General features: G+C 41.5%; 1 protein-coding gene across 7 annotated transcripts in view; it reads right to left on the bottom strand.

Moving 5' to 3' along the window:
* Positions 1 to 264: 264 nt before the first annotated feature.
* Positions 265 to 21,898, bottom strand: part of dlgap1a (discs, large (Drosophila) homolog-associated protein 1a) — an 811,451-nt gene continuing 789,817 nt past the window's right edge. For all 7 annotated transcript variants that reach the window (XM_073043846.1, XM_073043853.1, XM_073043819.1 and 4 more), the window contains 3 exons: positions 16,539 to 16,630; positions 16,083 to 16,235; positions 265 to 2,775 (listed from right to left, as the gene is read on the bottom strand). In XM_073043846.1, the coding sequence (XP_072899947.1) occupies positions 2,560 to 2,775; positions 16,083 to 16,235; positions 16,539 to 16,630 (461 nt within the window). In that variant the 3' untranslated portion in view covers positions 265 to 2,559. The remainder of the gene's footprint in view (positions 2,776 to 16,082; positions 16,236 to 16,538; positions 16,631 to 21,898) is intronic.

The following is a 21,898-nucleotide window of genomic DNA, read 5'->3' on the forward strand; positions in this document are numbered from 1 at the left end:
CAGATTGTACAATATATCAGAATCTTTCATACCTTACTGAGTGCTTTTATTGCTTTCCTCTGCATTTATGTAAAAATATGTGTGGATGTCAGCAGGGGACTTGGTTGTCTTCCTTTTCTAATTAAATAACCCGATAATAATGAATGTCTAAAACAGGTCACTTATTGAAGGATTTAAGGACTATATTCCCGCAGTATATCCCAGCTGGAGTTTGTACTTTCAGAACATGCCATATTATTAGTTGGTAAAAAATTTCAGAGAACATATTGCACAGAGGTGTGATTTTAATTAAGTACTTTTTTATATAATGGCAAACATTCAATTATTTACATTATTTTATTAATTAAACTTTTTCAATGTACCAACTATTTTGAAATTTGAGTGGAATCCACTTTCTGGCTTATTCAGTAATTTGCGTTCTCTATTCAAAACATCCTTTCTATTAATTGGAAATACCCCTTACAGAGAAATCCTTCATGTCATTGATATGTTAAGGAATGCATATATATTTAAACAATAAATACAAATGAGGTAACAAAAATTAACAACTTTCAAATAAATAATATAATATAATCTAGCATAATATTACAACATTCATATTAAAATATAACCAGTAACAGGTTACTTGATAGGAAGTTTTATTGGAACAAAATTTTCATAGTTTTCAATGAACAGCCAGTTGCCACCAGGTTTTAATCTACATTGCACAAATGATTTTTTTTCTTTTCACACTTGGTGGGAAGTAACATTATTCACAGTTATTAACTTTCACAAGCAGTCTATGTATTCCAGTAGAACAGTTCTACAGATACATATTTGTATAAAAAGGAATGCAGGGTGACATCCACATTTAGCCCCTGTCAGCTCTGGTGAATACAAAGGTGTGAGAGAGGGTAAAGCCTATTATCTAGGCCACAAGTCTGGAGAACAAACAAGTGCTCTCACTGTGTCAAAGACAAAGGAAGTACCATTTCCAAAAAAAATGCTTGGGTTTGCTTTCTGCTAAATTCACGGCAAAGGTTCACCACTGAAGAACATAGCCTTTGAAATTTCAAATTAATACCATGCATGTTTAACAAATAATACTGAGTAAACTTTCTGTGGAAGCGAACAGTAGTGAGTACGGCGGACTGAGAAAGAATTTACTGCCTCAAGTACATACATTTGCTTCAGTAAAAGCAATTCATTTTCATCAGACATATTATAGGCACAGATTAATGCATTTTGGCAAATGCATCGGCAACCTAGACCCAACTCATTTAAAATACAATAGATGCTGGAAAAAGGAAGAGCTCAGCTCACTGGTAAATTACGTGTACCTGATATCTTTACTACAGGACATCATTAGACACATTTCAATCAAAAACATGTGCAAATAACAGTGAGTAAGAAGATTAGATATTGTGGATCAAAGGGAAATTGATAAAGGGTACAGCTATAAAAAATCAGACTTGTGAAAATCAGATTAGTTTGTACAGCTTAGCATTTCAACAAAGAAATACATAGCCCTTACTGAATTTCATAAGCATCACAGTCTTGACTGGTTATACCTTTCAAAGGTTTGTGTATTCATTACATCACCCTAATGGTTCAATTAAAAATACATTGCTTTTCATTTTTCCAAATGCTATCCTAAACTATTGTCTATTAAAATGTGGTAGTAAGAAGCACTCCAGTGTCACCAGTGAATTTGCACGGTAGCAGGTAGCACAAAGATTTGGAAGTCCCTTTCACTTACACTATCTCTGGTAATGTCTGTAAGTATCACACAGGTTTGTCATTCCCACTTTCTAAGCTGTTAGACTAACTGCTTTAGCATAACGATGAGACTCATTTTAAATTTTAACAAATGTAATTTTAATTTACGTTTAATCCAACATTGCAACCCTTGAAAGTGAATTAATACAAGTCTCTGAAGGTTATGCACTTCAATAGCAACACAGTGCCAGTGGTTCTTGCCTTTTACACATGGAGCTGTTAGCATATACATGTTTACTGCTGTCAAAATCCAATTACAAAAGTGAGTTATTGAGAGTAATGCATTCCATCTATCCATCTATTTTGAAATAAACAACCATGATCCTAAGTCCTAACATCTAAATTAGGAAGACACCAACATCCTTTCATCATAATTGAAGTTTCTATTGCTGTGCACGTATGATTTTTATTTTTTCCCCCATTCAATTACTTAAACTATTGTCAGTACTTGAAACATTACTACATATGTGGGTGAGTTAATGGAGCTAGAACACTGGAAAGGAGTTTCAAAAAGCAACTGCAACAACAATTAGAGTGAAGCCATGCAAATGACATGGCAATTAGCAAATATTTTACGTAGCTAAACATTAATGGTAGAATATGCTAAAACTGTTTACAGATTTTTTTAACCTGGGTTTATTAATAATGCCACACCTGCTCATAATTGTCCTGATTCTTAATGTTCTTCCAGAGGGTTAAAGAGATACAGACATTAGGATGTATCTCTAATAAAACTGTAACACGGATATGTTACAACCAGCTCTGTGATTTAAAGTTATCACCGTTCCTCTGCAGTGTAGTTTATAGTCTGGTCTGGGCCTCTGGGATATAGATCTCAATACTGTCTGCACTCTCTGTGGCAGAATTCTGTCTTACTGATGCAGCCCGTTTGGCAGCCATTAGACGCTTCCGTGCTTCCTGCCTTTGTTTCTCCGTGGCGTCAAGCGACTTTTCACGTTTCAGGGGTACCTGACCCTTTGGGGGCTTCTTTGGCACGGGAGGAGGAATCCTTTTCTCCTGCAGAAATAAATATATGTGATTTAGAAGCTTGGCTTTTATTTCAGATAGGTATGACAAAGCACAACTATGCTGTTGCATACAATTAGCGGAAGCCCAATACACCTGGCAACATTGCTGCTGTAGTTTCATCAGCAGCATGTCAAATCAGTATCGTAATTACTCAAGCATCATAGAACAATAAACCACCCCAACACATCACCAATTCACACAGCAATTATCCTGTACTCTGGTGTAATACATTACCCAGCTACACAGTGTCAACAGGATCTCTCTGGAGAAGGTGGAAGAAGAGAAGTGGAATGTTCTTGTGATTCTGCTGGCTTGTATTCAACCTTGGGTTCTTGATTAAATCAGAAGTGTTTTATAGATAAACAAACCAGAATGTTATGCGATTGGACAATTTGTCTTGTTTTCTAATAATAATAAGGCTTATTGGCAGCTGTCTTGCTCAAGTCAGTAAATTGTAGATTAAAGTCCCTAGACACTTGGGTACATTATTCAGCATGGTACACTTCAATAGTTTGCTATGCGGGGGAAGAAGTGCTGTAACTGTAGCAGATGACAAATTAAATCAAATACACATTTGTGTAAAAGAGCCTTTGGCACAATTAGAAGGATAATCAACTTACATTTTACAAGCTATATACACAAGTATTTTCAAATGATTGCCATATTGGTAGGGGTTGTTTTGCATGTAGTGTAATTATGCAGTTTAAGTTCTCAAACTATAATCAGTGTGTGATACAGATATGAGGACAATGTTGTTAAACTGGTTTTGAAAGTTGCAGCTAATGCCATGTGTTTAACTCACAAGGAGATTACACTATTGGCACTTAACTTGTCCCACCTTGACACACTCAACTGTGCCTATTCCAATTGAGTGCGATACCTGCTGTTTTAATTAGATTATTCCAGTTTAATATCCCAATGGTATGAGCTTCAGAAACATCACTTTATGATGTGCAATTGACTCAACAGGTCAGTGCAGGGTGATATAGGCCCCTCTTCAATTGTCAATGTTATCTATTATTCACCTAGCATGGTTTCCAACTGCCTTAGGAGTGCAGAACTGAGGCACAGTCACAGTATTGGGAAAGTTTGTACAGTTCTGCAATGTATTCAGAAATGCTTTCTTCCTTTGGTTCCTTTTGTAAAATCTAAATATCTCAGCTATTACCAGTGGTTTAGGGCTCAATTGATTTTGTAAAATTGTACCAATTTTGTCAAATGTCTTATTTGCTGATTTTCCAGGTGTTACTAAGTTGTGTAAGAGACTGTACATTCTAACACCCATCAAGCTAAGAAGTATGGGGGGTTTCTTTTGCTCATCTTCGTTGTTCGCGTTACAATACTGTTCAACCCTCTCAATATATGATGCACAGTCTTCACAAGCACAATCAAATTCATCAACTTTCCCGACTAAAGCCATCACCACATTATTTTCACTTTAACTTTGCTAGTTGTGCATCTTTCACTGTGTTCTACGCAGTTACTCATGCTTCCTCTTGTCAGCATCCGTGACGGCTTTCTCTGTACTTTGTAAATCTTTCCTCTCTTTGTCTCGTCCCAGAACTGTCGGTGCAGTTCGTGATATTTTATGATATTCAGGTTCGTACTTGTCGCCAATCTGTTGTGTTTGTTCAACTACATATCAATTAAGTGAAAGCACGCATATGGGAGATGGCTTTAACTGGTGTATTCACATTGCAATGAGGGGGGGAGAGAGAGAGAGACAGACAGACAGGCACGCATGCTTGGACAACAGATCAATACACCTGTGTAGACAACAGTCTATATGTAGTGCTAAGGGCAGTCATTGCACTAAAAGAGAGAGATCCATACATTTCAGGCTTTAGCTTATCAGCGATAACTAGGTAGCTGGTAGGACCACTCAAGGATAAAGGAGGGAACATGCTCTTGGAGGCAGAGGATGGGATGAGGCCCTAAGTGAATGCTCTGCCAAGGAGAAGACCTGGAGGGATCAAGTATTTACCAAGGAGTAGAGCATGGAGGATAAGAAGATCAGTGTGGAGAATGCTACTTTGCTAGGGCATTTCAGTCTAAAGAAGGAGATAGTGTTGGATCTCTTAACAAACATTAAAGTGAATAAGTTTCCAGGGCCTGATAGTATATACAGCAGGTTATTGAGAGAGGAAGAGATGAGATTGCTGAACCCTTGATCAATATCTTGATGTGCTCTTTCAACACAAGGGAGTTCCTAGAGGAAGCTAATGTTGTTCAATTATTCAAGAAGAGAAATTGGGATAGAACATAGAATAGTACAGCACATTACAGATACACTAGTGAAGTTTAAGAGATGACTAGACAGGTATATGGAGGAATTTAAGGTGGGGGTTATATGGGAGGCAGGGTTTGAGGGTCAGCACAACATTGTGGGCCGAAGGGCCTGTAATGTGCCGCACAATTCTATGTTCTATTATAGGCCATTCGGCCCACAATGTTGTGCCGACCCTCAAACCCTGCCTCCCAAATAACCCCCCACCTTTAATTCCTCCATATACCTGTCTAGTAGTCTCTTAAACTTCACTAGTGTATCTGCCTCCACCACTGACTCGGGCAGTGCATTCCACACACCAACCACTCTCTGAGTGAAAAACCTTCCTCTAATATCCCCCTTGAACTTCCTTCCCCTTGCCTTAAAGCCATGTCCTCTTGTACTGAGCAGTGGTGCCCTGGGGAAGAGGCGCTGGCTGTCCACTCTATCTATTCCTCTTAATATCTTGTACACCTCTATCATGTCTCCTCTCATCCTCCTTCTCTCCAAACAGTAAAGCCCTATCTCCCTTAATCTCTGATCATAATCCATACTCTCCAAACCAGGCAGCATCCTGGTAAATCTCCTCTGTACCCTTTCCAATGTTTCCACATCCTTCCTATACTGAGGCGACCAGAACTGGACACAGTACTCCAAATGTGGCCTAACCAGAGTTTTATAGAGCTGCATCATTACATCGTGTCTCTTAAACTCTATCCCTCAACTTATGAAAGCTAACACCCCATAAGCTTTCTTAACTACCCTATCTACCTGTGAGGCAACTTTCAGGGATCTGTGGACATGTACCCCAAGATCCCTCTGCTCCTCCACACTACCAAGTATCCTGCCATTTACTTTATACTCTGCCTTGGAGTTTGTCCTTCCAAAGTGTACCACCTCACACTTCTCCGGGTTGAACTCCATCTGCCCCTTCTCAGCCCACTTCTGCATCCTATCAATGTCTCTCTGCAATCTTCAACAATCCTCTACACTATCTACAACACCACCAACCTTTGTGTCGTCTGCAAACTTGCCAACCCACCCTTCTACCCCCACATCCAGGTCGTTAATAAAAATCACAAAAAGTAGAGGTCCCAGAACAGATCCTTGTGGGATACCACTAGTCACAACCCTCCAATCTGAATGTACTCCCTCCACCACGACCCCCTGCCTTCTGCAGGCAAGCCAATTCTGAATCCACCTGGCCAAACTTCCCTGGATCCCATGCCTTCTGACTTTCTGAATAAGCCTACCGTGTAGAACCTTGTCAAATGCCTTACTAAAATCCATGTAGATCACATCCACTGCACTACCCTCATCTATATGTCTGGTCACCTCCTCTATCAGGCTTGTTAGACACGATCTGCCCTTCACAAAGCCATGCTTGACTGTCCCTGATCAGACCATGATTCTCTAAATGCCCATAGATCCTATCTCTAAGAATCTTTTCCAACAGCTTTCCTAGCACAGACGTAAGGCTCACTGGTCTATAATTACCCGGACTATCCCTACTACCTTTTTTGAACAAGGGGACAACATTCACCTCCCTCCAATCGTCCGGTACCATTCCTGTAGACTATGAGGACATAAAGCATAAAGATCCTAGCCAGAGGCTCAGCAATCTCTTCCCTCACCTCGTGGAGCAGCCTGGGGAATATTCCGTCAGGCCCTGGGGATTTATCCGTCCTAATGTATTTTAACAACACCAACACCTCCTCTCCCTTAATATCAACATGCTCCAGAACATCAACCTCACTCATATTGTCCTCACCATCATCAAGTTCCCTCTCATTGGTGAATATCGAACAGAAGTATTCATTGAGGACCTTGCTCACTTCCACAGCCTCCAGGCACATCTTCCCACTTTTATCTCTAATCGGTCCTACCTTCACTCCTGTCATCCTTTTGTTCTTCACATAATTGAAGAATGCCTTGGGGTTTTCCTTTACCCTACTTGCCATGGCCTTCTCATGCCCCCTTCTTGCTCTTCTCAGCCTCTTCTTAAGCTCCTTTCTGGCTACCCTATATTCCTCAATAGACCCATCTGATCCTTGCTTCCTAAACCTCACGTATGCTGTCTTCTTCCACCTGACTAGATTTTCCACCTCATTTGTTACCCATGGTTCCTTCACCCTACCATTCTTTATCTTCCTCACCGTGACAAATTTAGCCCTAACATCCTGCAAGACAATAGACAATAGGTGCAGAAGTAGACCGTTCGGCCCTTCGAGCCTGCACCGCCATTCTAAGATCATGGCTGATCATCTACTATCAATATCCGGTTCCTGCCTTGTCCCCATATCCCTTGATTCCCCTATCCTTAAACATCGACCACCTGTCCATAGTACATTTCCCTGCAAAAACATCATTCCAATTCACACCCGCAAGTTCCAGCCTTATAGCCTCATAATTTGCCCTTCCCCAATTAAAAATTTTCTTGTCCTCTCTGATTCTATCCTTTTCCATGATAATGCTAAAGGCCAGGGAGCGGTGATCACTGTCCCCCAGATGCTCACCCACTGACGGATTTGTGACCTGACCCGGTTTGTTACCTAATACTAGATCTAGTATGGCATTCCCCCTAGTCGGCCTGTCAACATACTGTGACAGGAATCCATCCTGGACACACATAACAAACTCTGCCCCATCTAAACCCTTGGAACTAATCAAGTGCCAATCAATATTGGGGAAGTTAAAGTCACCCATGATAACAACCCTGTTATTTTTGCACCTTTCCAAATTCTGTCTCCCAATCTACTCCTTGGTATCTCTGCTGCTACCAGGGGGCCTATAGAATACCCCCAGTAGAGTAACTGCTCCCTTCCTATTCCTGACTTCCACCCATACTGACTCAAAAGAGGATCCTGCTACATTACCCACCCTTTCTGCACCTGTAATAGTATCCCTGACCAGTAATGCCACCCCTCCTCCCCTTTCCCCCTCTCTCTATCCCTTTTAAAGCACTGAAATCCAGGAATATTGAGAATCCATTCCTGCCCTGGTGCCAGCCAAGTCTCTGTAATGGCCACTATATCATAATTCCATGTATGTATCCAAGCTCTCAGTTAATCACCTTTGTTCCTGATGCTTCTTGCATTGAAGTACACACACTTTAGCACTTCTACCTTACTACCTTTATACCCTTTATTTTGCTTCCCTTTCCTGGAAATTTAAGACCAGGGAGTATCATGCCAGTGGTAGGGAAGTTACTGGGGTGGATTCTTAGGAATAGGATTTATGAGCAAGTTGAAAACCATTGCCTGATTAGGGACAGTCAACATGGCTTTGTACAAGGCAAGTTGTTCTTAGTAACTTGATTGAGTTTTTTTTTTGTGGAGCTGATGAAGATGATTGATGAAGGTAGAGCTGTGGATGTTGTCTACATAGACCTTAGTAAGATGTATGAAAAAATCTCTCACGGGAGGCTTATTCAGAGGATTAAGATGCATGGGATCCATGGTGAATTGGCTTTCCAATAGAAGAAAATAGATAGTGGTCAATGGGATCTATTCTAGCTGGGGGTCTGTTTCTAATGGTGTTCTTCAGGGATCCATACTAGGACGTGTACCGGTTGTGATATATAGTAATGACATGGATGATAGATGAATTAGTAAATTTGCTGATGATACAAAGATTGGTGGTGTTGTGGATAGCATAAAAGACTGGCAAAGGATACAGTTGCATGTAATCAGTGCAGGTATGGACAGATAAAGAGCAGGTGGAATTTAACCCAACCAAATGTGAAACACTGTACTTTGGGAGATCAAATGTAGGAGTCAGTGAACTGTTAATGGCAAGACCCTTAACAATGCTTATGATGGAGGGATCTTGGAGTTCAAATTCATAGCTCCCTGAAAGTAGCTACACAGGTTGATAGGGTGGTAAAGAAAGCATATGGCATGTTTGATTTTATTAGTTGAGGAAGTGAGTTCAAGAGTGCAGAAGTAATGTTGCAGCTTTATAAAATTCTAGTTAAGCTGCATTTGGAGTATTACGTCCATTTATAGGAAGGGTATGTAGGCTTTGAAGAGGGTGTAGAAGAGATGTACTGTACCAGGATGCTGCATGTGTTATAAACAGTGGTTGGTTATTTTCTCTGGAGCAGCAGGGGCTGAGGGCAGATCTGATAGAGGTTTATTAGACGATGAGAAACATACAGTAGGTAGAATAGACAGGCAGAATCTTATTTCCAGGGTTGAAATTTCTAATACCAGACAGTATACATTTAAGGTAAGAAGGATTAAGTTTAAAGGAGTAAATTTTTACAGAGTGGTGGGTGCCTGGAATGTGCTGCCTGAGGTGGTTGTGGAGGCAAAGATGAAAGAGGCTTTTAGACAGGCAAATGAATATGCATGAAATGGCTGGATATGGATATTGTGTGGAGGGAAAGGATTGGTTTAGAGGGCATTTGATTTCTAATTTAATTAGTTCAGCACAACATAGTGTGCAGAAAGCCCCGATCCCATGCTCTACTGTTCCATGATCTACATTCATTTTGTCCTATCCTTTATAGTTCTGCATCTTATAACTAACTTGTTTTCTCTCTTTCCCAGTTATGACAAAAGGTTCTTGACAGTTTCTCTTTCCACAGGTGCTGCCTGAGCTGCTAGGCATTTCTAGCATTCACTGTTATCTCCTTAGTTTATGGTTACCTTATGGTTATTCCTACATTACAGTGTGCATGAATGGAAACTGTTGCTGGTGGCTACAAGTGTGATGCGCTTTCTTTCTTGTTGAGAGTCTGTCCTAAAATAGGAGGTGAAAGGTATAACGGTTTAATTTAGAGCTGCCTGACTTACACTTCTTGTAGTTTGTAAATCAGAAGGGATTGTGGAATAATGTGAGAACTGAGGATCAAGTATGAGCAGACGAACATCTTGAATGCTCTATTGAGATAGGGGAGGATGGCCACCATTCCGTCCCGCTTTCCTCGAGGCTGGGAGCAATTGAAATTGCACATTCAAGGGTCCAGTCCTCTGCTGCTGCTGTCGTTTATAATGGGCCACCTTGAACTGTAAAGCAGTGCCACACTGCTTTAGTGTGGCTACTAAGTGCCACACGATGTGTTGTCGGGCAGTGCTCCTGCCCTGGCGATACAGCTGCGAGTCTTGCAAACAATGAAATGTAAATAGGTGGCTTGATAATTTCATGATAGAATGTGGGAAAATATTTTGATGTTAGCCCATGCTAGAGATGATTGTAGTTCTACTGCACTTGTGAAATAACTGTGCATTTGCAGAGGTACTGGAGATGGGATTAATGAGGCCAATAAACCTTTTGAAGCAATGCATCTGTGTTTTGCAGCCTCACTCTGCACACTCTCCTCAATTTCTTTATTTGAATGCTTTTTCACTGTGAGCACAGTGTCTCCTGTCCCTATGGCACAGAAGCAGACATACCTAGTCCATGCTATCTAGCCTGACAGCAAGGAAAGTCCTGAGGTCTGATTGATTTAAGCGCTGAGCTGAATAGGAAAAGTTGGGTGCGGGCCAAATTGAAGTGGCAGGGGACCAGACTGGGAGCGTATTGAAGTGGCAAGGTCTGGATCTGAGAGCGAGGTCTGGACCATTTAAGGGCCGGGCCAGGTCGAGAAGGACAGGATGTTGGGGCCCGAGGTGAGGCATGGGCCATTTCAAATTGCTGCTCTGTGAGGTTTACTTGCCTCCGTGCTGAAGCTCAACTTGTTACAGCTTTGGTTTCCTTTAATAAGGAAGATTGGCCCAGCGTAAATTCACAGAGACAGATGTGCATTAAAAGGAGGACAGGGGGTATGAGAATGGGAGAGCTACATGGTCAGCTGTGAATCCAGAGAATGGAGGCTCAGCCTCTGGCTTTCTTCTGTTTCTACACAGAGCAGTAGAACACAGGAACAGCCCTTTGCCTCACAGTATCTGCTAAACATAATGCAAAATTAAATTAAATCTTTTCTGCCTGCATATCCCTCCATTCCCTGCATGGCCATATTCCTGTCTAACAACCTCTTAAACACCATTACTGTATCTGCTTCCACCACTACCCCGCAGCCGGTTTCGGGCAGCTACCACTTCCTGTGTAAAAGATTTCCCTGCATATTCCTGTTAAATTTTCCCCCTTCCAACTTTAAATGCATGTCCTGCAGTATTTGACATTTCTGCCCTGGGAAGAAGGTTCTGACTGCGTACCCTGTTTCTGCCTCTCATGATTTTCAGCAATAAATTGAAGACTCAGTCTTAGTATTGACTCTGCTGACAGTAATCGATTACTGCAAACATTCTGGCATTGGCTGGCCCCACAAGGTGAGGCCTCAGTTGCAGCACTCTGAGCAGTTCTGGGCCCCATATTTTAGAAAGGACGTGGAGGGGGTTCAGAGGAGGCTCACGAAAATGATTTTAGGTTTGAACGGCTTGTCATATGAAGACCGTTTGATGGCTCTGGGGCTGTATTCACTAGAATTCAGAAGAATGAGGGTTGATTTCATTGAAGCCTATTGAATGGTGAAAGAACTTGATAGAGTAGATGTGGAGAGGATGTTTCCTATGGTGGAAGGTCTAAGAGCAGAGGACACAGCCTCAGAATAGAGGGGTGTCCTTTTAGAACAGCGATGAGGAGGAATTTCTTTAGCTAGAGAGTGGCGAATCTGTGAAATTCTTTGCCACAGGCAGCTATGGAGACTAATTCTTTATGTATATTTAAGGCAGAGGTTGATAGATTCTTGATCGGTCAGGGCATGAAGGGATATGGAGAGAAGGCAGGAGATTGGAGTTGAGAAGAAACATGGATCAGCCATAATGAAATGGTGGAGCAGATTCGACAGGCCAAATGGCCTAATTCTGCTCCTATATATTATGGTTTTATGATGAGCTGGGTACTCAGGACATGAGTGCCATGCCCATCTGTGAAGTGTGTACTTTTCAAAACCTCAATGCAAAACAAGTGACCCTCTCTATACTCTAATTGTTAACACCAACATACCTCACCAACAATCAGATAACATCTAATTATCATTCACAGGCTACTTCATGAGACCACCCTCACTGTTCATAAGACATCTGTGAATGAATCACAATCAAATTAATGAAATGGCTTCCTATAGTTTTTCATGCAATATCCAATTCATTTTGCTATAACAAGTGAGGAAATGACATTTATTTCTGCACTGCTTGAATGAGAGGGAATTCTCCTATTTGGAGGAGACAGATGCAGTCTTTTCAAATGGTAGTCCTGGTGTGTATCCTGAATCTTTTGCTGCATAAGACCTCTAACATGGCTTGTATCTCATTGATCACATTTCCTCACTGAGTCTAGAAACCCTGTCTGTATCTTTTCTCCCTGTAGTCCCTCTCTTTTCTCAACAATTTCCATAGTGTGTATTACTGCTATCAAGCTGACATAGGGAGCATGCCTTTAAATTCCAACATCCTTCTCAAATTAAATGCAGGAAACTGTAGGAAGTTGCTTTTAATAGAGTGTGGTCATATTGGGGACCAGTTAGGTCCTGTTTTCTCAGTTTATCTTTCTGGGCATTTAAACATAATGCCCTTTCAAATACATTTATGGCCATTTTAATCAAGAAGCCCAAAACTGTACAGCATTAAACACAATGAATGATAAGTGCACAAAAATATTTTGAGGAAAAGCATTCTATTTTGTCAAATTTAAAAGATGTATCATATGGGAGGTTCATATGGAAGTATAATGGTGTTTAATTTTAATCTAGTATATTGACGTACTGAATTTTCCAGAGGAAAAATATCTATTCATTAATCCTGGGCCGGATTACAATTTAGAAATAGAAATAAAGGGTACAATTATCTTTCTGTGCTGATTTATCAAAAGAAAAACAAAATAATAGATGAAGGAACAGGAACATTTTAACAGGTCTTTGAATCACATAACTATAGTTCTATGCAAAGTCTAAGACACACACACGTATATATAGATGGGGTACTTAAGACATTTGCATAGTACTTGTACTGATTTTCTGCATTGCACTGTGTACTCCTGCTACAAATTTAAATATATTTTATGACATATGTGAGTGATGCTAAACCAGATTCTGCCATGGATCTCTATTATGCACTGTGAGTGAAAAGGGGGAAGGGAGAGGGAAAGGTGAGAAGGAGAAGGAAGCATAAGAGAGACGTTCTGTAATGATTAATATTTGGAATAATGTTACTTATGTCACTTTTTGCATCCAGAGAGATGTTTCTGAACACTTTGCAGGAGAGAAGATATCGAATTGTGGGAAAGGGGACACGGGAAGAGTTATCAAGTGGCTAATTCTTATTCATTTAAAGTAACAACACAATATTTTTGGAACTAAAAATATTGCTTATGAAGGAATGCTAATTTTATCACAATGATTACAGTATACATTGATAATTTGCACTGTCTGCTCTTCACACCCTAATTTTAAGAGGAGTGGATTAAAAAAAAATGTAAGGGTACAACACTTGCCCTCATTGACACTGAATCATTTGACGAGTGGATTATTTCAACTTCAGGTTAGAAATGCTCTTGGTTTCTTCAGGTCCCAGATTGCTGTTTCCCTGTGCTAGTTTGCACACCTCACCAATAATGACTTGAAAATGTCACTGGAGCTGGTGTTTGGGATTGCAGTAAATTCTGGATTGAAGTAAAGGGACTTGTGATCATCACTGGTGGTATGAAGTCTAGGAGTGGTAAACTACAATTTTTTTTATTTAGCTACCTGCTTTTTCTGGCCATCTATTTCCCCTTCACCCTAGTGCCTGATGAAGAAAAACCAGATTAATTATTGACTTCACACATTAATAGTAATTTCCCAGAGTAGACCACTTATTTCATTTTCTTTCTCTTGATTGATTTCCCATTCAAACAGCCTGGTTCAGTTTGATTTGTGGCAGACATTGAATTAAATTAAATGGTTTCACCCTGTGGAGCCACTGAACTCTGTACCTCAGAAAAGCAGCAAGCATAATCAAAGACCCCACCTTCTCTGGGCATTTTCCCGTATCTCCCAGTCCACTGGGCAGAAAATGCAAAAGCCTGGTAGCATACACCACCAGGCTCAAGGACAGAGTCTACCTGCTGTTATAAGACTATTAAATAGTTCCCTAGTTGCATTCTTGACCTCACCATCTGCCTCGTTATGATCTTGTACCATACTGTTTTTGTATGTGGTACATTTTCTCTGTAGCTGTTACACTTCAGTCTGCGGTGTTAGAGTTTAATTTCAGAATCAGGTTTACTATCACCGGCATATGTTGTGAGATTTGCTGTTTTGTGGCAGCAGTACATTGCAATACATAATAAAAAAAACTATACATTACAATTAGTAGTATCCATAAAAAAGAAATTAAGTGGTGCAAGAGGAGGAAAAAATGGACTGTTAGTGTTTATGGATTCATTGTCCTTTCAGAATCTGATGTTGGAGGGGAAGATGCTGTTCCTGAAATGTTGAGTGTGTGTCATCAGGGTTCTGTACTTCCTCGTTGATAGTAGCTATGAGGAGAAGGCATGTTGTGAGTGGGGGGTGGGGGAGGAGAGAGTCCTTAGTGATGGATACCACCTTTTTGAGGCAACACCTTTTGAAGATGTCCTCGAATCTGGGGAGGATAGTGCCCATGATGGGATTGTTTGAGTTTACAGCTTCCTGCACCTTTTTTAATCTTGTGCAATAGCCCCTCCGTAGCATATAATGGTGCAACCAGTTGGAATCTTCTCCACTGTAAATCTCTAGAAATTTGCTGGACTTTGGTGGCACCCCAAATCTCCTCAACTTCCTAGTGAAATGCAGTATAGCCGCTGTCATGCCTTCTTTATAATTACATCAATATGCGTGGCACAGGACAGATCTTCGGAGATGGTGATACCAGGAACCTGAGACTGCTCACTGCTGATCCCTCGATGAGGACTGGTGTGCGTTCCCGTCACTTCCCCTTCCTGAAGCCCACAGTCAATTTCTCGGTCCAACTGATGTTGAGGGCAAGGTCATTGTTGCATTACCACTCATCCACCTGATCTATCTCGCTCCTGAACACCTCCTCATGACCACCTGAAGTTCTGTCAACAATAGTTGTGTCACTGGCAAATTTATAGATGATGTTTGAGCTGTGCCTAGCCACACAGTCATGGGTATAGAGAGAGTAGAGCAGTGGGCTAACCACACTTCCTTGAGGTGCCCCAGTGTTGATTGTCAGCGAGGAGGAGACGTTATTTCCAATCCACACTGTCTATGGTCTCCCAGTGAGGAAGTCAAGAATCCAGTTGGGAGGGAGGTATAGAGGCTAAGGTTTTGGAGCTTGTTGATAAGAATTGAGGGTATCATGGTGTTGAACATTGATGTGTAATCAATAAACAGCGGCCTGATGTAGCTTATTGTTTTACCTTATTCTCTCTTAATGCATTGTGTAATTTGATCTGTGTGAACAGTATGCGAGATGAGCTTTTCACTGTTTCTCAGTACACGTGACAATAATAAACCAATTCTAGTTCCAAAGGTTCTATAAAAATATGGAAATGCATAACATCTCATCTTCAATGAGTGGTGCCTTAGGAATGCACTGCCCATTATAAAGGACATCCAGCGCCCAGGGCATGCCCTTTTCTCACTGTTACCATCAGGTAGGAGGTACAGAAGCCTGAAGGCACACACTCAGCGATTCAGGAACAGCTTCTTCCCCTCTGCAATCCGATTTCTATATGGACATTGAACCCATGAACACTACCTCACTACTTTTTTTATTTGTTATTTTGCACTTCTTATTTTAACTCAACTATTTTATATACATATTATCTATCTATATATGTGTGTGTGTGTATGTATATACGGTATATATATATCTATATATGTATGTATGTGTGTGTGTATATTAAACTTAATTCTGATTCTGATTAAAACACTTAAGGTGTATTGAATCTCATAGAATTATTGGGCAGAGAACTTGCTCTTATTTTCACCATGGTTTCTACTAAAACTGTCACACAATGAAGCCACCCCAAAAAAACTACACATCTTGAACAACACTGCAAATGAGAGAGTTGTATTGTTTTTCTATTACTGGGATACCTTCTTTTCAGGAAGTTCCACCTGCTTCCAACTGTTTGCCTTGAGTTGATGCAGCTCATCAAATTTCATGCTGACATTTTCAATAGACAACTGTAGCATATCCCAAAATCCTGCCAAGTCTTGGGAGGTCAGTCGAGGACATGCATTTGGATTCTAGGAACAACAGGAAAATAATTTGTAAGCTTTGCATTTATTGTCTTCTTCTAGGAACGGAACACGCGCGCGTGCGCACACACACACACACACACACAGTTGTATGCACTTCTATGGTTGGTAGATCCTTGGTTTGTCAAGTTTTGCAATTTTTGTTAAAATACTGAAGTAAAACACTTCAAAAGCAGAATAGTAAACTATCTGAGTATGTTGCTTGCTGTGAATACAAGCTAGTAGTCTCATGGTTACAGTGAATCAGCCAAAAGATGAGAAGGACTGCAGAATAAAGCAATATTCACATACCATATTTTCTTCACACAGTCCACTGAACTGTTGGAACTTCTGGGACATCAGGAGCTGAGCACTTCCAACTGCACTTCGGATTTTCCCCAGAACTACAGTAAAGCAACGGGCAGAGTAAGTGATGTTTGACGAACTCCAAATAAATTGTATTACATCATAAACTTGTATTCAATATATAAACAATTGATGCATGATGTTCCTCTGACATGACAATATGAAAAATCACATTTAATTAAATAATTAAATGCTTTGGATTGCTAAAATGTGTTGAAGTAAAATTAAATAAATCATTCCAATACTAATTTTCAGGGTATCTAAATTCAATTATATTTTCCATTATATAAATATTCAAAGAAATTGTGTGTGCTAGAAACTTTTTTATAAAAATGAATGTGATTCCAAATAGGTTCCCTTCTAATATTTGTATATCTGGGCACTTGTAATACTACTGTGACACTGTAATTTCCTTTGGGATCGATAAATTATTTATCTATCTATCTTAAGGTTGTTATATCTAGGGGTGGTAGTGGGGATAAGCTCGCACTACGTATTCAATTATCCCAATGGCGTGCATCTCAAATAGCCTCTAACTACCAAATCCAGCTCCTGGCCTTCCCATGTGGCTTAACTATTAAACCCGGCAGAACCATTTCTCCTGACAGAGAAAATTTCAAAGTAAATTTCAAAGTTCATAAATGTCACCAAATACAACCCTGAGTTTTATTTTTCTTGTGGGCATACTCAATAAATCTATAGAATACTAGCCATAACAGAATAAATAAAAGAACACCTAACTAGGGTGTTGAACCACAGTGCAGAAGACAACAAACTGCAAATACAAAAAGTAATAATAATAATAATAATAAATGAGCAATAAGTATCAAGAACATGAGATGAAGAGCCTTTGAAAATGAGTACATTGGCTGTGGGAACATTCCAATGATGGTGCAAGTGATGTTGAGTGAAGTTATCCCCTTTGGTTCAAGAGCCTGATGGCTGAGGGGTAATAACTGTTCCTGAATCTGGTGGTGTGAGTCATGAGGCTCTTGTACCTTCCTCCAGATTGCAGCAATGAGAAGAGAGCATGTTCTGGATGGTGGGGGTCCCTGATGATGGATGCTGCTTTCCTGAGACAGCACTTCATGTAGATGTGCTCAATGGTGGGGGGGGCTTTACCCGTGATGGACTGGGCCGTATCCACTGCATTTTGTAGGATTTTCCATTTAAGGGCATTAGTGTTTCCACACACGGCTGCGATGCAGCCAGTCACCTGTGACGCTGCTGTTGCCGCTACTGGTCTCTGTCGTTCCTTGGATTTATCAGCTCTGTGGAGAGGGGGAGCCTGCTACAGCTTACTCTCCATATTGCTTATCACGTGGACACCTGGGATGCAACATCCATTGTTGACTCCAACTGACTGAGGGGCTCGATTCCAAATAAGCAGAAGCAAAATCTCAGGCAAATACTAACTTCAATCCTATCTTCACTCCAGCATCAACGATTGGCCAGTAATCAGGAACAACTAATTTTCTTTCCACATATCAGGAAGATCCTGAGACCAAGTGGAATTCCTGTACTCCAGCCTTAACTGTAATCCACTGACAACTGGGATTTCTTCTCCTAACCAGCTCTGCTACTTGCTGAATAAAATTTCTGAATAATGAGATTTTCTTTAACTAGTTATCGAGAAAATGTGCAAGGACCAAAGATCATGTGGCTATATGCATCAAGTAATTCCACCAGCAAGTTCAGGGGAGGTCATAGAAAATATGTCCCTCAGTAAATGAGGCACTTAGTCATTTCAGCAAGTTGACAAAAATATAACATTAGGTAGTTCTAGGTATGGATAATGAGAATGGTTTTCCCTATAGATCACTCAGGCGCTGTGAGAATCTCAGTGCCACTCCATACTGGTTAAGGTCCTGCACTTGAGGTAAGATTGTCAATGGTTCTCCTTCTGGAATGTACATTTACCTGCTATAAGCTTTTGAAAGAGAAAATAGTTCCTTGTGGTTAATTCTAGTTGGTTGGTTAAATCATTGGGCTACATAGATCCCGGACACACATATCAATTCCTGCTGGAAGATTACCACGATAGTCAAAGATACCCTCTGAAATTTGCCAGTATTCCAGTACGAGGCACTGGCAATGATGAATAATTTGGATTAACACAATCCTAGGTTGAGGATGCACTGAACTTCAGTGCAGTGCTGTGAACTCCATACAAAGTAAGGCTGGTTTAAGGCCTTCCTACCACTCAAATCTAAAAACTTTCAGAGAATTCAAGGAATGAGTAAAGGAAACTGATGTCATGATAAAGTAATGTAAATAATTTGAAATTGTTTGTACATAGAAGGACAGCACATAACTCTGCTTAACTGTACATATTTTCACTCATTATTTACAAATACAGTTTTTTAAAAAAAAATCTATAATTGGTAAAAGAATTTGGCTTGATTCACCCCTAAGGCTTGTGATTCCAGAAAGAAGGATAACAGCTAGACTAAGATGAAGAGCTAATCTCTCTATATTCCATTACATCTTGCATATCAGAACAGAAATGTGCAAGGAATTCACACATTTGAAATTCACATGATACAAGAGGCAACTTCATGACATCTGGTGAGAGCTCTCCATCAGAATGGAAAACTGGAAGAAGCATAGTGAGTTGGACTCTCTCCAATTTCATCTTGATTGAATGATGCCCTATTTCCTGGTACGTTTCATTTTTCCAGGGGGTGTAGCACACTAGGCACATGCACATGATATAGTGGTTAACTTGCCTTATTTAAGAAGCCACTTCAAAAATAGAATGTGGAGAACCCTTTCAGCAAGACCTGCACCTGAATTCAATGAGTCTTACTTGGATTATTGCTGGGTACCATTAAGGTTTGGAAAATCATACCCTTCTTATCAATGCGAGGCAGAGCATAGCAGATGGATGATGTAGGAGGCCATTAGGCCCACTGATTTAGTGCTATTTGAAAGAGTTCTATCCTGCCAACTGCACTTTGAGCACATGGTCCACTGATCTACAAGTCTTTTCAAGTACACATTTAAGAAAGCCTGCAGGTTACGACATGTTCCTTTCCTGAGAATTTTCACAATCCAGATTTTTCAGAAATGAACAAGATCATTGTGTGGGAGAGGATCATGGAAACAGCTGTGATGGGAGAGTGAGCAGGCAAGGGAAAGGGAGCTGCCAGCCAGCCTCACTGACTCAATGAGTGACTGTGCACAGTGCTTCCAGATCTGGTTGGCTCAACCCAGTACTCAATTGTTGTGGCTTGTGTGGGAGGGAGGGGGGAAGATAAAGTATGAGGAAATGATGTTTCATGAGGAAAAGGAATTGGATCCCACAGGCCATCGGTGGTTGGTGACATTGTCTGCTTATGACTTCAGCCTGAAGTACCAGCCGGGAAGCAGGAACATTGATGCTGATGCTTTGTCCTGACGTGCGCATAAAGGGCTGGACAGGGACGAAGAGTGGGAGAGTGTTCCTGCCCCGAGGGTGAAAGCCATGTGCCAGTTTGCCATCATGGTGAAGGTGGATGGAAAGCAAGGGCAGGATCGAGCGGTGGATCAATTGGGAGCTTCTGATGACGCCATTCCACCAGTTTACTGTAACCTGACTGCTCTGAAGACGAACCAATTACCAGAATTGAGTTCTGGGGAAGTGGTAGCTGCTCAGCAAGATGACCTCGGCATCAGCACTGTTCGGTCAGCGGTTGAAAAGGGAGACATGGTTCAGGCAGAGAAGACGAAACATGCTGGGTTGCTTCCATTACTGAGGGAGTGGCCCAGGTTGGAGTTGAGGAACCAGATCCTCTACCGGGTCACGTCACCTCCGGACTGACCTCGGCATTCCCAACTGGTTCTGCCTGAAAAGTATTGGAGGATTGTGTTGAAGTCACTTCATGATGATTCTGGGCATTTGGGGGTTGGAAAGACCTATGGATTTCTCAGAGATGGGTTTCACTGGCCTCGAATGAAGCTGGAGGTCGAAGAGTACTACAAGTCGTGCATTCCATGCATACGGAGGAAGACGTTGCCTATGAGGGCAGCTCCCTTGTCCCACTTGCAGAGTGCGGGGCCTCTGGACCTGGTGTGTATGGATTTCCTGTCAATAGAGCCAGATGCCAGCAACATGGTGAATGTCTTAGTCATTACGGATCACCACACCAGATATGCCCAGGCTTTCCCTACCAAGGATCAGGGGGCATCCATGGTGGCCAAAGTGTTATGGGAGAAGTATTTCATTTATTATGGTGTCCCCAGGTGGATACATAATGATCAAGGATGGGATTTTGAGAGCAGGCTCATCCATGAGTTACTGAGCATGCTTGGAGTTGAGAAGTCGAGGACTACTCCTTATCACTCATAGCCCAAGAGGTTTAATCAGACCTTGCTAGACATGCTCGGGACCCTGGAGATCAGCAAGAACAGCAGGTGGACCAGATGTCCAGTATGTTGACTCCACTGTTACAACTGTATCCAAAATGAAGCTACTGGGTACTTGCCATATTATCTGATGTTCGGGCGCGAGGCAAAGTTGCCCATTGACCTTTATTTTTGGGAATGACCCACCACTGAAGTCTCATCTAAAGTATGTGTCTGACATGAGAAGAGAGCTGAAAAAAGCTTATGAATTAGTAGAGGTTGCGGCTGCTAAGCAGAATCAAGGAAATAAGGGGAGATACGATCAAAAGGTGAGGTTCTCCCTACTCATGCCGGGAGACCGAGTGTTCATAAGAAATTTGGGGCTACCTGGGAAGCATTAGTTGGCTGACTGCTGGGTGGCTACGCCCTATGTTGTGGAGAGTCAGATGCTAAACGTACCAGCTTCCCGGGTGAAACCAGAGGAGGGGAATGGGCCTGTCAAGATTCTCCATCGGAACCACCTGCTGCCCCTGGGACAAGAGGTGCAGGTGGGCCCAGAGCCCGACCCGGAGCCTACACCTAGTAAAAGGACTCTACGGCAACACAGGGTGACTAAAGGAACAACAGCAGGGAAGATTAGACCAGCCCCCAACCCTGAGAGGAATACTGATTTGGAGGATGAGGACATGGAAGGGTGGTATATGCTGCCCGTTGCTAACTCCCCACTGATTGAGGAAGTTCTCCCAACCCTTCTCACGCTGAGTCAGGTGAAATTGAGTGGGCTATCAATGGACAGCCTGGGTTGCAGCAGGACCCTGCAAGGGTTGAAGTAGGGCTTAGCCAAGGGACAGAGGGCTCCAAGCTGCAGGTGTGCACGAGTGGTAGATCGGGGGAGGCCTTGCCAGGTAGGTAGATAGATAGATAGATACTTTATTCATCCCCATGGGGAAATTCAACTTTTTTTCCAATGTCCCATACAC

This window comes from Hemitrygon akajei, chromosome 1, assembly GCF_048418815.1.
Source record: "Hemitrygon akajei chromosome 1, sHemAka1.3, whole genome shotgun sequence".
NCBI lineage: Eukaryota > Metazoa > Chordata > Chondrichthyes > Myliobatiformes > Dasyatidae > Hemitrygon > Hemitrygon akajei.